General features: G+C 33.1%; 1 protein-coding gene across 1 annotated transcript; it reads left to right on the top strand.

Annotated features, from left to right (window-relative positions):
• The first annotated feature begins 10010 nt into the window (after positions 1-10010).
• LOC140811506 (GATA transcription factor 26) lies at positions 10011-16742 on the top strand. The gene is made up of 8 exons (XM_073169423.1): positions 10011-10546; positions 12170-12547; positions 13007-13427; positions 13637-13709; positions 14138-14241; positions 14719-14905; positions 14995-15115; positions 16157-16742. Exons 1-8 carry the CDS (start codon positions 10507-10509, stop codon positions 16462-16464), a joined length of 1632 nt encoding a protein of 543 aa, XP_073025524.1. The 5' UTR covers positions 10011-10506; the 3' UTR covers positions 16465-16742.
• The last annotated feature ends 1431 nt before the right edge of the window (positions 16743-18173 follow it).

Below are 18173 nucleotides of genomic sequence, written 5' to 3'. Positions count from 1 at the left end.
GCATCTCCAACAAGGCTCATTCAGTCTTCATCACTATTGTCCGTGCATGAACTGGCTTCAGTTGAGGAAGTCATTGAATCAATTGTCCCTACTGTCTCTCCCACTCTGGAAGCAGCACCGGCTACTTCGTTGCCACCCTCTGCTTCTCCTACCCCAGGGCAACAATTAGCAGAACCAGATGCTACTTCTTTACTGCCGAATTTAGAGATGTTTTCTGCTGAACATCAAGCAGAAATGAACATTCTTCTGGAACAGCCTTCTTCACCTTCTATTGAAGCACCATCAGATTCTCAGGCTGTCATTGTACCAATGGAAGAAGCTTTGGCCTCTGTCTTGGCCATTCCTACTGAAGATATTACTCTTCCTCTGGTTGCTGTTGAACCTACTGTTTCTGCAATTCCAGCAGAAAGCACAGCAGACCCTGCTCCTTCTACTGCCTTGATGGATGCTCATCTTGTTTCTACTGCGTTGACTGTCTCTCTTCCTGTTATGACTGAGACGAACTCTCGTCTTTCTGAGATTAAACAACGTATTCTTGCGCGTACTCCCTCCCCGGAATCAGATGCATTTAACCTAGAACATCAGATTGAGTCTCTACAAACCGAACTCAACAACATCTCTGCTTTAGTGAAACTGTATATCTTGTGAAAACATTTCGGAATTCGGTGGTGCTCAATCTTTCAGAGAACGAATGGGCAAACACATCTATAGCACTAAGGAGACCGTGGACAAGATGTATGCTGAAACCGTTGTTTTCAGACAAGCTATCTCGAGAACTCACGGCACCCTCATGCTTGCTCAAAATGATATACTCACTCGAATCACTGAGCATGATGATCTCTTTCGATCACTGTCTACTTCTGTGGAACTTTTGGATGCCAAGATTGACTCTCAAAATCAATCTCTCACTGCATTAGATAATCGCATCTCTTCTCAGACCCCATATCTGGAGATACTGACCGATGGCTTTCAAAATATTTCCGGCAGACTGAATGATCTCTTTACTCATGTGGTTGCCGCTGATGCCAAAAAGGGGGAAGATAGAACAGCTAGAGGAGATCAAGCAGGAGTTAGGCAAACAGAAGATGAGGCCGAACCTTCTAACAGGAGAGATCAAGAACCGCAGAATGAAGAAATCATTTACAGGGATATTGGAACCAATTGATTTGTTTACTTTGATGCTTTATTAACATTATCGTTTTTGTTTAAATGATTATCTGTTTTACTTAACGACTTTCTACTGTTTAGGTTTTGGCATCACCACAAAGGGGGAAATTGTTAGACATGAATTTTATTGTGGCGATGATAACTAAAACCAGTAGACCAGATACCAGAACAACAAAATAACTTATCAGTAGTTGCTGTTCTAGTAAAACTAAACCAGTATAAAAGGGATAACAATACAAAACCAGTAGAGAACGTTTTCTAACGTTGCTATCTTAATTGTTACCGTTAAAGAGTTCCTAGTACTAGTATTAATTGCAGCATTAAATACTATACGGAGTCATTTAATGCATATTACCCAATTAAGTATAAAACAAGACTGATTGTTTTATAGCTTTTCTGCAGGAACTTGTTTCGGTAATAAAGCTGATTGTATCAGTTATCTGAAGACTTCTCTGATTGTGAACGTTGAACTCAGTCGATTATATATACTTGGATCAAATCCTTGTTCGACACGACACTTCGCATAATATCATTTTCAAAGAACAAAGCTACTCTCTTATCAGACGAATATCAAAAATTCCTTGAGCATTTAAAAAGTTCAACACAAAGAAAAGTAGCACACGCTTCATAGCTTGTATCTGATCTTTTAAAGATCATCTTGTGCTACTAGTTCTTACACTCTTCACAATCTTTACATCAATTATACTTTAACAAGAAGAGTCTGTAATCTGAAAAGAGTCATTTCAGAACTTTGTGTTTCGCATTTTTGTGAGTTGAGAAACTAAGAGTTTCAGTAGGCTGAGGTGTAAGTCCTTCTGAAGTGGGTGTGTACAAAAGTTGTACTGTAATATCCAAAGTCTTTTAGGTATACCTTCTGGAAACAGTAGAAGGGGAGACGTAGAAGAGTTTATCTTCGAACTTCCATAAACAACTGCTATCTACTGCTTTATTGTTTTTCAACTACTTCATCAGATTGTTTCCGCACGTTTTACTGTAATCAGGTGAAAGTATTCGCACAAGATCAACTACTATCCTTAACAGGATTTTAGTACCTCATCAGAACGAAAAACGAGTAGAGTTTATTCACCCCCCCTCTAAACTCAACTTCGATCCTCAACAGCCATATATTACCTAAAAACATTATAGAACAGATGACCCCTCTATTACCCAAAAATCTTATGGATCAGATGAGCATTTGTTATCGAAAAAACATGATGGAACGGATGACCTTGAATTATCGAAAACACGTGATGGATCAAATGACCATGTATTGCCCAAAAAACCTGATGGACCAGAGGAGCTTGTGTTGTCGAAAAACCCGATGGATCATATGGCCATGTATTACCAAAACCTCTAATAGACCAGATGAGCTTGTGTTACCGAAAAAACCTAATAGACCATATGGCCCAATATTACCGAAAAAATATGATGGTTCATGAAACGTCCACGACTCGTTTTTCTTAAAAATACTAGAATTTTTTTTCCTATCTAATAATTTCGGCCGAATGCACTAATATATATTTTAAAATAACTTTGCACCATTTTAAAACTAAAACGACCAACTATATTAAAAATCCAAAGGAATTAATTCAAAACATAAAATCGTCAATCCTCCTAAACTAACAATGTTTCAAAAATGAACTTTACCCTAACATCATCTCAAAAACCACTCAAAAAGCATCATAAAACTCGTAATAATCTTTAACGTAAACTTAAATCATAAACTTAATATAAATGCGGAAAACTAGCGTCAGTCCTCGAGTTGTGTGCACCTTAAGTTCAGCAAGATCAACCATCAAGTCCCTCAACAATATCATTATCATGCTCATCTGCATCGATCACACCTAGTGAGTCTAATGACTCAGCAAACCAGAATCTTGGTAATAAGTAACACATATACAATCACATGCAACAATGAAAATACTTTTACTTAAGATAATATTCCATGAACATGAATAAAACATAAACATTTTCGTTTCATAACATACAATTTCATTTTCATCATATACGTATACATTTTCCTTTTCGTTGAATTTAGATCGTTAATTGTGACTTTCGTATCAGCTGAAGATCGATGGATCCATCTATAAGTAACCACATTACTGGGCAGTGGGGACATCAGCTACACTCTCACCTGTCAACTGAGCCTTGGTCTTACATACCATCATATCATCATAATCATCGTAGCATCGAATTATTCACAATTACTTTACTTCCTTCAGCTTTTTGTATTTTCATCACTTATAAAAATTCAAGCATAAAAAAAACATTTTTCTTTTAAACCAAGCATGCAACATATCTTTTATTATAGTTTTATCATAAAATTTCATAAACATTTAAAATAAGCATATTATCATTATTTACAGCATTCAGGACACTACGGGACTCTCCCTCGATTGCTATCCAAGGGTCCTACCCATGCTAGGACTCTTCCTAAGCCCAAGCCATGACCACCACGAGCCCTGGTCGCGCCCCAAACCCAGCTAGAAGCCGTGGCCATCAAGAAGGTCGTGCTTAAACCCTACCCATGCAAATTCGATAATTTTTCGTGCAGCTTTCCCTAGCTCCTGTCCAGCCTCTAACCATGTCTTTGGTGGCCCTTAAACCTACTAGAAATCTTCCCTCAAGATGCTCCTACCATGGCAGCCCCTTCATGCATTAATCTTTCAAGTTTTGAAGCATAACATACATGTAGTTGGCACACACAATCATAGAAACGAAAATATTCAGAAGGAAATCATGTTTTTCATGTAAACGATAATCAAACACGTAATAAGTAGTGATAGATGAGAAAAAGGAGATGTATGGTGTGACTTTGCGTATATTACGCACGAAAACATGTTGGCGATGCGAAGAACGACGACGTAGAACCTAGGCTGAATTCTTTCTTAGAACCGTGCTTTCCTTGCTGAATTACTCGTGTATGCATGTTTTTTGAGGGAAGGGACAGTCCTTGTTGATTATGGGATGGGGGCGTGTGTATAGGGTTTAATGGGGAGGGTTTATGCTTTAATATTTGATAATTATTAAGTACACAAGACTAGGCCCATTAGCATGATACGATAGGCTCATTTTTGCATATTTAAAATATTTTGGTTAGGAACGTTCGTGAAAATATTATCCGAGTTGTCAAAAAGTTTATATTTTCTTCGAAAATCGAATACCGTCAAAAATCACGACTCGTCGTATAAAATTAACTCAAAGCTCCGTATTATTAAAAATATCATAAAGCATCAACCATATTTTTAATAATTAAAAACAATTATTTAATAAAAATATTTTCTCTTTTTTCAGCCATCGATTTTTGTTCCTCGATCACATCTCGAATAACATTTAAAAATATAGTTTAACATGCATTCGTGTAGAAAGTACATTTTATACATGCAACCATGCACATTATATTCAATTTATGCAATTAAAACTATTTAACTAGTTATTTTCTATTTCTCCTAGATTTGCATGCAGTTGGATTACGTTATTTTAAATTTTTGGACCTTACAGTCCAGATGACCATGTAGTTTCATATCCAAAAAAAGGTCGTACACTATTAAATTCAACTAATGTACCAATAGTGGTAAACCCACTTGATGTCCTAACTATGTCACTCCCTCAACCTAATGATAACTGATGCGAATAAGGAGAATGTGTACTTAAATTTTGTTGACATTATATTGTTCAGTAAACATATGATATGGATTTGGCCGAAATAAAACCCCATGCACTTTAGGAGATATAAAGCGAACATTTATTCGCTCATACCATTGCAAATATTCGTCATCAATTTTCTTGATCTCCCTTGTCGTTCTCATTGGAAAACATATTTTAACTTTCTATTCCATATAAGAATTGCATTTTGATAATATTCTTTTCAATCTGTGTTGTGATGACCAATTCTCGTGATATTATGAAGCTCATCATTGTCGAGAGCAGTAACTTCACGATTTCAAAGAAAATGAGAGGGCAAAACACATCGCCATATTTTGTTTTCATATGAATCAATAATTGTCTTCACATCTATATTATTTTCTTGTAAACAATCCAATTAAAATGAAAAAAAAAATTAATTTTATAATTCATATAATTATTAAAAAAATTAAATAATCCAAAAATACCTCATTATTGTTCATACGATAAAATATAGTCCTTTATAATTCTTACAATGTGAGTCTGTGAATGTGTAATTGAACACATTTTTTCTCTTTTAATTTAACAAATATGATCACATATTAAAAAAAATTAAAATAGTTATAGATTATTTTAGGACAACAAATTTTAAATATTATTGTGTACCTGATGGAGAAACTAGAAAAATATCATCGGTTGACTTGGAGGCGTAACAACTGTTAATTCATCTCGGTCGGGGTTAACAAATTCAATTATGCTTCATGCCCATATCTACTACTACTAATAATAATAATAGTTAAAAAGACATATATTGTATTAAATAATGAAAATATATTATTTATACATGCATGATATATAAAGATCCCCCAGATATCGTTTCCTATACATGTTGCATTGTACAGCTCGCGATATAGGAATGCTAAAACTGCACTTCCCCGATTATAAGATTTTACACGATCAATATCATGCAACAATTGCAAAAAAATGAGTCTGACTTACACTCCTTGATAATACGAGAACAATATTCCTACAATAATTATCAATTCTACACATCGGGTATATTTCACGGCATCTACTTCCGAACTATATCATCAATAATAGTAGAAATGTAGTGGTCGCGTAGTGCAGTCATAGACAAATGACCACCTTTAAAATACAATGATGATGATGCAAATCCCAATAAGTCAAGACATATATGTTGTCATTGACCAACTGTATGTGAAACATATATTCCAGTCACTGGGTCACGATTAATTTTTAGACTCAAAATTATTGAAACATATATGTTGTCATTGACCAACTGTATATGAAACATATAATCCAGTCACTGGGTCAATATCAATTTTTAGACTCCAAATTATCGACATATCTAGTAACGTGATATTTGTTTCACCACGTCTAAAATGAAATGTATGTGTCTCGCGTCGCTATCATTCAACAAGAGCAGTAATCAAATAATTATGCAAGAATACAATTGTGTAAATAATTTCCAACATACAACATTCAAATCAGATTATCTGATCGCTTAACTCTTGCAATATCATCAACAATTTCGATGACATGTGTCGCTTGTAAGTAGAGAACACTATAATCTTCTGGACTTCAATTTTCTATTATTCTGGAATAAATTGTCAAAATAGTAAGTTAGTACAAAATATTCTAATAAAAAATATGAAATAATACATATAAAAATAAACTTAAAAAGTTACTAAGAATAATTTTTTTATAAAAAAATACTTAATAAATGTAAACAATAGAAAAATAAATATTTTCACACTTTTCAAATAGACGAATACTTGTTTTTTTTTCGTTTGTTTATTTTACTCTTCGTATACATGGAAGCTTTATTTGCAGTAAAAATGCTCAATGGGTGGCTGAAATTATTGAATCTGCAGCGTTTACTTACACCTACAGTGGACGCTGGAGTCACGAAAGGCTGCATTAGATTTTTTGACAAAAAATTGTGTGGGACGATCTCACGGTTCGAATTTTATGAGACGAATATCTAATTTGGGTCATCTATGAAAAAATATTACTTTTATACTAAGAGTATTACTTTTTATTGTAATATCAGTAGGATTGACCCATATCACAAATAAAGATTCGTAAGATCGTCTCATAAAAAAATTATTCTAGCTTTTTAGTGGCAGCTTTGCAACTTTAAAGCTGCAGGGTCTGCCACAAATTGTTGCCAAAACACCACAATCTACATTATTAACAAAATTAATTTTTTTAAAAAATTAATAATAAAAAAACCCTTAAATTGGTGAGAATGTGTGAATCTTGTCAAATAGTCAAATTAATAAATGAAAATTATGACTCATAAATTTGTATCAAGAGAAGGAATTTAACAGCATAAATTTATACAATGGAAATACAGGTATATAATGACATGAATTAGTCAAAAAAAATGGGTGAAAGGAGCCATGCGAGGAGATTACTGTAATTTAATTTTAATATGTTTAAATTGTGAATTCTAATTGCACAAATAATTTCATATATTTTTTAAACTCGATTTTAGAATGAGTAGATTCAAACTCAACGGGAGTTATATTTAAACTCGATTCGAGTAGTTTGTGTCAATTTTGATTCTTATAGACTTGTCCGCGGTTTAGTCCGAATTAGAACCCGCAGGTTAGGGTTGGGATTAACCATAACCGCCTGTGACGGTTACAAGGCGGGATGCAGATCCGACGGACCAGATCCAGACCCGATGAACCGCATTTTCCGAATAAGTATTATTGCCAAATATTAAAAACAATGATATATATTAGTAAAAGATACAGACACGTGGTATGTGTTATTATAAATCTAAGTTACCGATTCTTCTAAAAAAAAGTAAAAAAAATAAAAAAACCAACCCTGAGGTCGACGGATTTAAGATCCAAAAACCGTAGTCGGCCCCACATATGGGCAGTCACGGTTCGAGGTCAAAACCATCGCCCGATTAAATGACCTGTTGACCACGGGCCGGGCCAGGTCTAGATGCCTGGACCACTCAATATTTGCCATGTATTTTGAAATTTCAACCTTTAAGAAAATTGATTAAAAAGCCCAAAACAGTATACATTAAAAAATCAAACCATAAAAAAATTATATCAGTGCATAACACGTCCCACGTTGGACCCACAAATGTGATCAATGGTCTGAATTGTGACGGGATCCTCCAATCATAACATTACACGTCATCATCACCCATGGATTTAATTTAAACGAAAAATACCATTTCAGAAATTTATTATTATTATTATTATTATTATTATTATTATTATTATTATTATTATTATTATTATTATTATTATTATTATTATTATTTTGTTTATAAAGATATAATAATTTTTTTCCTCAAAATATCTCTTCTCCATTATTTCATTATTATTTTTAAACAGAATATAATAAAATAAAAGCCTTAATAGTAACTTTGAATATAAAAAAAATTATACTAACTTCTTTACAATTCCTCACAAAATGTTAAAAAAACAGAATATTTTATTTTATTATTACATTTTAATTTTTTTGCATTTTTGCATTAAATATTCAGATAAAACCCAGCTAAAAGCATAAAAATAGCCCTAATCATATTATGGATCTATAATATTCAATAACATATTTCCAGAATTATGTCGCCATTTGAATTTTTAATTTAATTCAACATGATGGATCAAACATAAAGTTATTAAAATATGTATCTAGAAAATTGTTTAAATTCATTTTTTACACACCATTTAGGATTTTATTAACAAGAAAAAAAAAATCCCACTTTATACATTCAGCTATATTGATATAATTCTTATTTTAAAAAAAATCGTGATTTAATTAATTCAATTGTAATTTAAACACATTTTTTTCAGAAGCATTAAGATATGTAATGAAGGGTCGGGTTACATATTCTGGTACAAAGTGTATTTGAAATTACAAAATTATCTCGAATGTATGTTTGAAAGAGATTTTCAAATAAAATGCAAAGATAATTTTAAAATAAAGTGACCTAATTTATAATTCTGGTTGTATATCTAACATTTTCCTAAAAGGAACGCGTATTGACCATAAGTAATAAATAGAGTATTAATCAACATCAGGTCATTAAAAACAAGAGACAACTTAGCGCAAAAGAAAATAAGTAAAGAATAACAAAACTCCAAACAACTCTCCTTGTGCCTTTCTCCTCTCTCTTGTTTTTTTTTTAATCTTTATGAGTCCATATATTTTCTTATTCTTTTTATATTTCAGAGTAGATCTCTTGTTAGACGATCTCACGAATCTTTATCTGTAAGACGAGTCAACTCTACCAATATTCACAATAAAAAGTAATAATTTTTCACGGATGACCCAAATAAGAGATCTGTCTCATAAAATACGATCCGTGAGATCGTTTCACATAAGTTTTTGCCTTTATTTCACACATAAACTTTATATATTCTCACAGATTAATTTTGTGATATAGTCATAAAAAATATTCAAAAAGATTAGTTTTCATTCTAAATATGGATCGAGTGGACCCGTCTCACAAATATTTTTCTCGAGTTAGTCTCATGTGAGACCGTCTCACGGATCTTAATCCGTGAGACGGGTCAACCCTACCCATATTCACAATAAAAAGTAATACTTTTAGCATAAAAAGTAATACTTTTTCATGGATGACCCAAATAAAAGATCCGTCTCACAAATATGACCCGTGAGACCGTCTCACACAAGTTTTTGTCATTTTTCTCTTGGGACTGTCTCATAGGAGACCAACTCTTTCTAACAATCTTTTTATTTATAAGGTTGAGTGAAATTATACGTTTGAATATTATTTTTAGATTCTCTTTAAAAATAAGGATAAATTATTTAATAGACATTAAAACATACAAGGTGGCATGAATTATTTTGTATATTTATATTTGTATCTAGTATAATATAATTAATTTATTTAAGTCGGGACGACTAAAAATAAATAAATAGAATAATCAATAATACATTTAATAAAATGAATATTATTTATTTATGTTACTCGAAATTATTCTTCGATAACATGATAAAGCTATAAAAAGTAGTTTTTGTTGGAAAATAAACTGAAAAAAAAGAAATAAATAAATAAATAATATATATATATATATATTTATATATATTGAAAACGTATCGATAAAGGTCCTAAAAATTATATATTATATATTAAAAAAAAGTTATTATTGTTATGGTTATTATAATAATATTATAGTAAAGCAAAGCTGAAACATTTACTTCACATACAAAATACCAATACAAGAAGAAGAAGTCATACAGAGAAACAATCCCCCATTTTCACCTTCCCTTTTCCCAAAACTTTATTTGAGATTCCTTTAATCCTCTATTCTTCTTCTTCATTGGATTGTAATTTACAGATTCTCGGCTTAAAAGCCCATCTTCTTATGTTATTTTCGTCGACAGTTTGTGCTCAGTTTTGCTGTTTCACTGTTTTTTCTTGAACAAAAAACATTAAAAAAATATTGGGTTTTTATTATTTAGTTACTAATTTATGTGCAGATTCTTATTTGGTGTGTTGAAGAAAAGGGTTTGTACCCAGAAGGGTATATGTGTTTAAGAGGCTAAAAGAAAATTCAAAGCTTTAAATTTTTAATAAATTATTTTCTGAGAAGACTTTTAAAAAGCAAACTGGTGTCTTGGGATTTTCCGTGGTGAATTTCATTTGAATTTTGTGATTTTGTGTTGAGCAAGGGAAAAAAATTGAGAGACATGGGAAAGCATGGACCTTGCTATCACTGTGGTGTTACAAGTGAGCTTTTTTTTGTCTGTGTTTGTCACCATTTTCAATTGGTTTCAAATTGATTGATTAGTTCTTAACTCTGGAGACGATTATTCAGTTTCTGAATACAGAACGATTCGTGGGAATGGAAAATACTGGGTCATTTTTTATGTTATGTGTTATGTTCTAGTGTTGTTTAAATGGTTCTTGCCTTTTAACTTCCATTTCTGCCACAGCCCTCGAGTCTTGATTTGCAGTTTGATAATAGCGTTGGAATTCTGTTTGGGCACTTAACCTTTGCTTTCTCTCTTTTGTGTATGCCCACTGGCTTTGACTCTATTGAACCCTTTTGAGAAAAAAAGGAATTGAGCTGATTTTCATTGTTCTCTAATGCAGTTGATTGTTTATATGCCAAATGAAATCAATGCTTTGTCCTCCCATGTTCATTATGAGTTCTGATTGATCAAAAATTTTAAATTTCTGTTCTAGCAGAACTTAGTGTCTTGACTTCAGCTCTAGACACGGAGCCTAGACTAGTTTTCCAGTCCCTTCTCATATAAACATTCAAGAGGCATCTGTTTGCTATTGACCCGACGACTCTAGCCAAGCTTTTTGCAAAGAAAGATGAAAGTTTCTTTGCTATTGTTTTTTCAACTCTTGCAACCTTGTATAAACTTCCTACGTGTTCTCAATATGACATTATAATGATCCCAAACTTGAAATGATACATCACCAATCGTTTTAGTATGTCATATTTCCACCAACTTGGATAGCACCTGATCATTAATGAACATTCTCATTTTGTTCTAAACAGGAGTTTCTCTACATTCTGCTAGGATCCCTCAGCTCATTTCAAATTATAAGTAACTTTGTGCGGATAAATCTTTATGCTGCTGCTTGAAGAATTAAGTTGTTTTCCATCAGCATTTTGTAAACCAATGTCTGGACCATTTTGAAAATATATTCAAGTTGGTTGTCCAGGTGTTATTAGAATGTTTTGTCTAGGAATTCAGTTTCAAGATAATTATCTTACTGTGATGTGGTTTCCATATTCTATGCTGTCCCAAGAAATATTCGAAGTCATGTAGATCTATGACAGTTTAGTTTTAGTGTCTTTCTGTCCACACTGATTTGAAAATGATTTTTGAATGGTGAGATAGATGATACTTTGAAGACAATAGTTGATACCTTTTCATCGATTGTCTTCATCTCTTAGCCCAATGACTTAGGTTGTAAGTTATATATAATTTCTATTCAATGATTTTGTGTTTCTCATATGACCATTCCCATTATGCTCCTGTTTAATCATTCTTCATCCATTCAGGTTGAGAAGAGATGTTTAGCTTTTCGTTGACTTAATTTTCCTACTGATGAAGGCTTAATCTCTTGTGACTACCCTCTTGATTTTATTTCCTGCAATTCTTCCACTGATTAATGTCATTCTAAGGGTGCACCCGTATAAATATTTGTGTTCTCTTCGTGTTACTTCTCTACTCTTATTTTTCTGAATCTCGTGCAAGCATGGCCTTGTCGAGATCTAACTTTTGATTAGTGATAATGCTTGCCGTGCTGGTAATTCAAAACTTCTTTAATGTTGATCATTGTTTCCTTCGACTATGCTTACTTAATCGACTTCAAATAATTATGCAATAGGTACCCCTCTTTGGCGTAACGGTCCTCCTGAGAAGCCCATACTCTGTAATGCATGTGGTTCTCGGTGGAGAACAAAGGGAACATTGGCAAACTACACACCTCTCCATGCTAGAGCTGAACCTGAAGAGTTTGAGGATTATCGGATTTCAAAAGTAAAGACAATTTCTATCAAGAACAAAGAGCCGAAAGTAATCAAGAGGAAGTTTGATCATAATAATAATGATATTGCTGAATTTCGAGGGGTACCACTAGACTATAGTCAGGGGTTTCATAAAGGTTTTGATAAGGATACAAGCAACGGATCAAGTTCTGGCTCGGCCATATCTAACTTAGAGAGTTGTGCACAATATGGCAGTGCCGATGCAAGTGATTTGACAGGTTTCTAAGCTCTATACATTGCTATTCTGAGTAGATTGATTATGACAAAAATATTTACATCTCTATTTATTAGAAACCATTTTCAGAAGACTTTGAGGTCGTTGGAGGTAACAATCAATGGTTTTATACTTTATCATTGCCCCCTAAAATGTAATCCAGGGATCAGGAAATATATGGTCACAATTTATAACGAACTTATGACATCCGGCTATGTTAGAGCTATTTTCTGAAAAGTTCGAGATCGTACGTGGTGGCTAAAGCAATAAGATATACTTTTCCACTACCAACCGCGCCAGAAAAATGATAACTATTAACCAGGCAAACGGGAACCAACTTATTTCGATCACCTTTTCTCCCCCTCATGGTCTTGTAAACTACTTTTCGAGTTAGGCTCTGAGGCGACCATTAACATTTTTCAATATTTTTATCTTTTTGTCCATTCACTCCTCGCCTTTGCAGGTCCATCACAACCTGCTGTATGGGACACAATGGTGCCTTCTAAAAAGAGAACCTGTGTCACTCGTTCAAAACCATCTCCAGTTGAGAAGCTCACCAAAGATCTATATGCCATATGGCATGAACAGTGGTCGAGTTTGTCTGGATCTTCAGAAGAAGAGTTGCTTCTTGAAAGTGGTAAACCTATGGTGTCTGTTGAAATTGGACATGGAAGTGTACTTATTCGACATCCAAATTCTATAGCTAGAGAGGAAGAATCAGAAGCCAGCTCCCTTTCAATTGATAACAAGAAACATACTGTAAAATCACGACATACAACTTTTCCTGGTCTTATGGAGGACACAGGTGTCAATTCATCATGTCGAGGAATTGAGAAAATCAAGAAGCCCGCTAATCCAGGAACAGAACAAGAACGGATTAAAAGGTACTTCGCAATCTCGAGGGCTGAGAAGAGCTAACCTTAGTTTTTAATTTGATGATCTAAAACTATGGAAGTTGTATTGCAAATATATGATTATATTATTCCCATATTCAAGTATTCTAAGAGGCACTCACAATCTACACGCGGAAAATGATTGATATTTTTCCATTGTTTGTGTATCACAAACTTATTTTTATTTTCTTCAAATTCAGAGGCAAAGATCAACTTGAAACAATCCAGATTCTTGCACACCATAATTCTCCACTATGTTACATAGACCTCCAAGTAAGTTGAAATACAACTACACAAACATTCTTTTGATTCTGTCCCAGATGCTATGTTATATGGACAAGTCTTCTGTCATCATTTTATTGCTCAACTCTTTTTTGTTCTACATTTGTGACCATAGAAGCTGAAATATCTAAATAAGTGGTGGTCCTCCTGTTGTTCATCCTGAGTTTTTATGTATCATGTATTTGTGGATTGTATATGAACTGCTTTTCAGCTATAACTCTCGTTCTAATTCTTGTTAATCTCCATTCTTAGCTATGTGAAGGCTTATTAGTTCTTATATTAGCTACCTAAAATCATCTAATTTTGAATGCATTTGTTTCCCAAAATTCTTGAGGTCCACTGATATCGTGTGTCAAGTTTGATGTTATAAATGTTAGCGGCCGTGATACTTTTCATGATCGATGTTTGTATTGATGCAGGATGTTCTCAATATGGACAAGTTTTTAAGCCATTTGACGACTGAAGAGCAAAAACAGTTGCTAAATTTTTTATCTCCGGTGGATACTTTGCAATCTCAGGATAGGTGTGCATTTTTGTTGCAATTCTTGTTTTGCAACTTAGAATTGTAGAAAATGGAGATCACTATGCATTGTGTTGAGCTTTAAATAGTAGAAGTTTAATGAGAAGAGAATGCAACGCAGTACAGGATATATGTGGTTTATTCATAAAGGCTTAAAGGTCTACATCACAACACAATTCTCTGAGGGCTAAAAATGTTATCTCTTTGTTTATATTGCAATCATCATCTTTCAGTGGAACTTTACTAGGGCAAATATGGTAAGAATTCTTTCCTAACACTAAATCATAAGGTCATATCAGTGACATTATAGTATTAATAATATCAATATGATTTCACAACATATTCTTTGATTTATAATGCTAGTATTTGGTTAACTATTGAATCATGCGAAATATGTTTCGTTTTGTTATCGAGTATATGGTGATACTCTCAAAAGGTTTTATGGAATCTTTAATTGCGATTTAATTCTTCTATGTCCAGCCTCAACAGCATGTTTGATAGCCCTCAGTTCAAGGAGAATTTGTTGTCCTTCCAAAGACTTCTTTCAGAAGGAGTTTTTGATAACTCATTATCTGGGTTGAAGATTGAAGATTTCAGGACTTTGAAGAAACTTATATTATTTAATTCTGCAAAATCGAAGTGGGTAGAACATTATCAAATTTTTAAGGTTTGTTGCAGCTGCAAACTTTGATAATGACTTGAAACAGCCTTCATCTCTTGGATTAAAATACATTGATTCTTGTCCTTTTCTTCTAGGATTTGAAAGGCAAAAACTGCGTAGAAGGGTCAGAAGTTGCAGGAGCATCCATTGCCCTTCCAGCTGATTATTTATCCTGCGTGAAACCAACTCAAGATGGACAGCACCAAAAGTTATCAGGTATTCTGGTACTGATTTAAAAACTTGATGCTTTTGTTATGTCTTGGATGCTTCTGCTCAATATTGAATCATTTGAGCTCGAACTTGTGGAAAATGGTACGAATTTTACTCTTTTCTGGTTGTGGCTTTTTGCTGCGGTATGAAAGTTAGAGTACACTATTACTTTATTTCCTCAGATAATTGCATACAAATCCCATCATTCTCTCCTACAATTAGCAACTGGCTACGCCCAATGCATATATATTACATTTTACATACTTGAAATGTTGTGGTAGTATTGTTATAATCGGCACGATACATGCAGAAATGTGTCTATGGTACGAGCTATAGTCTCATATCCTTTTTCTTGGGGTTGCAAATGAATCTCAGGTAGCTATAGTTTCATATCCTTTTTCCGTAGAGATGCAAACGAACTGCATCGAGTTCAATTTTTGTTTCTTTTTCTGGCTGGCTCAAAACTTGAAAAATGAATTGCTTTCGGTTTGAGTTTACTTGAATAAAAGTTTAATAAGTTCAGTTCATTTGATTTGAACTTTATCATCGAGTTATATTAAACAAAGACTTGACGCATGGCCTCAACTTGTTAAATTATAAATATATCAAAACTTGTTATTACAAGTTATCAACCAAATAATTCGGATTTGAATTTAACTCGAAAGTATATTATAAAATGTTTGAGCTTGGTTCAGCTTCACTAATTTCAAGTAGGAATCAAATAGTATTTTGAGTCGCTTCGGTTCCTTTTGAGCACTTACCATTCCATACCATTTTCTATTAAAGGTCATTTTTGGCTGATACTTCTAGCATACCAAATTAGTTTTTATAACACTCTCGTTTTATACAATTTCTTTCATGTCCTACGTTCTTTAAACTTGAGACGTAACATTACTTAATACTCCATTGCTGGAGGCTAATAGTAGTTTGCTTGAACTGCAACATCCAACCCTGTTACCTGAATTTTTCTCATCATTCTCTTTGAAATTCAAACCAAGCGAGATTCGCCGACTGGCATCATGGTCTCTAACAAACCTTCTGTTTCAGGAGCAAATGCTGTAATGAAGAGCCCCCGAAGGATTACAACTAAGCCGAGCTTCGACCAGAAGGAACTAACAGACAATGATGGGTCTTTCTTCAGTCCAAGACGACTCTTTTCTTCTCCCATCGACAACTCTTCCCTTGTTTTGGATTCATCCCGCTTTGCTGATGAAAGTTTGGAACATGAACTGCTACTAGACGTCCCATCTAGCGGGTCTTTCCCACAGGCTGAACTCCTCCTCCCAACCTCGAGTTTGGGTGCGCAAGCGAGCACTAGCAGTAGTTCACTGTTCTCGAATTTCAGTCGCCACTGATGTCCTCTATTCGTACTTTTGTTGCATTACTAGTGATTAGTTTCTTCATTCTTCTTGGTTTCTTTTTTTTTTTTTTGGTTATGAACAGGAATATGAGAATGAGGTTTGATATTGACATCTTTACCACTTCATGCCCCTCTGAGCTACATGAAATGTGGGATGGAAACAGATATGCCTTAAATGGCCTTTCTTTCTCTCTTTTTTTTTTTGGACTTCAATTTTTGTGTATAGTGTAAAAGGATTGTATCTTAAAATCCATGTTGTAGATGTCATGATTATTACAAGAGTTTTTGAATCAATTAATCTAGTGGAGGGTTAATTGGTTCTCTCTTTAATCTTGTAATGTATTTTTCATACAAGTTTAAAATTAAAATTTTGCACAATTAATTCAGAGTCCTAAACATAAACATACATCTCATTAGCATTTAGCATATTTTCAAAATCTGACTTCCAAAACACAAACCATCATTACTGTACAAGACTTCCAAAAATTGTGTGTAAAATTAAATTTTAACTCCAAACGATTGGAATAATCAAAAAAAATATTATTATCATGTCTTGAGGAATAAAATTGATATGTGCATTTCACTTGCTCTCTTTCAATTCGTTAATTATTTATAAAAAAATAATCAAAGAAATTCTGGCTCACCACAGACAAGATGGATCAAAATGGTAAAATCCTAAATAAAAATAAAAATAAAAATAAAAAGACAAAAAATATATCCCAAAATAAGATCTTAACTTTTGCTTTAAAAATAACATGTTAAATTCCCGAGAGTAGTTGGTGATAAATTGGAATATAGGCAAGACATATGCTTTATTCATATAGCAAGTAGACCATGGAAATAGCACCGAGAAATTGGTAGGGGAATTATTAATTGCGGGGAGCAAAAAGTCAATGTAGAACAAGTCACTTTCTTTTATTTGAAAAACATAACATACATATATCTATATCTATATATATAAAATATCTGTCATGCACGTACATATACGGTAGGTGTGCATCATATCGTATAATATATAAATATTATGTAATATAATGACAAGACCTAAAAAATTATTTATGTTGAGAAAATTAATATTCAAATTTTATTTACATGAAAATTTGAAAACAAAATGAAATGCAGAAAAATGAAAAAGTATATGGAATCTATAATTGGGGAAAAGTTTAGAAGTTAAATTTAAAATAGTTTGTTAATATCAAGGCCTTCTCTAGATTTGTCTATAAATAGAATTTAGGGTATTTTAGTTAACTCATTAAAATAACCAAAATAGTTTTTCTACGAGATTCATACATTGTTAAATGGTAAAAACTTGTGTGAGACTGATCTCACAGGTCGTATTTTATGATACAGATCTTTTATTTGGGTCATCCATAAAGAAATATTACTTTTTAAGCTAAAAATATTACTTTTATTGTAAATATCGGTAAGGTTGACCCGTTTCACAGATAAAGATTCGTGAAACCGTCTCACAATAGAATTTTTGTGAGACGATTTCACGAATCTTTATTTGTGTGCTAACAATTGATTTCATGGGCATCTCTAACGGTACAATTTAGAACATGAGTCAGGTCATTTTTTTTTATTCATGATCTTTATACATGCAGGAGATTATATTTTAAAATTGAAATTTTTGTTAAGGTTATATACTAAATCTTACCATACATAAGAATTCATTTGGATGGAAGAATTTGATAGGTTTAGATT

This window comes from Primulina eburnea, chromosome 14 (assembly GCF_022965805.1).
Source record: "Primulina eburnea isolate SZY01 chromosome 14, ASM2296580v1, whole genome shotgun sequence".
NCBI classification, from domain to species: domain Eukaryota; kingdom Viridiplantae; phylum Streptophyta; class Magnoliopsida; order Lamiales; family Gesneriaceae; genus Primulina; species Primulina eburnea.
The sequence above is the reverse complement of the archived record's forward strand: the minus strand, read 5'-3'. Positions and strand labels throughout refer to the sequence as shown.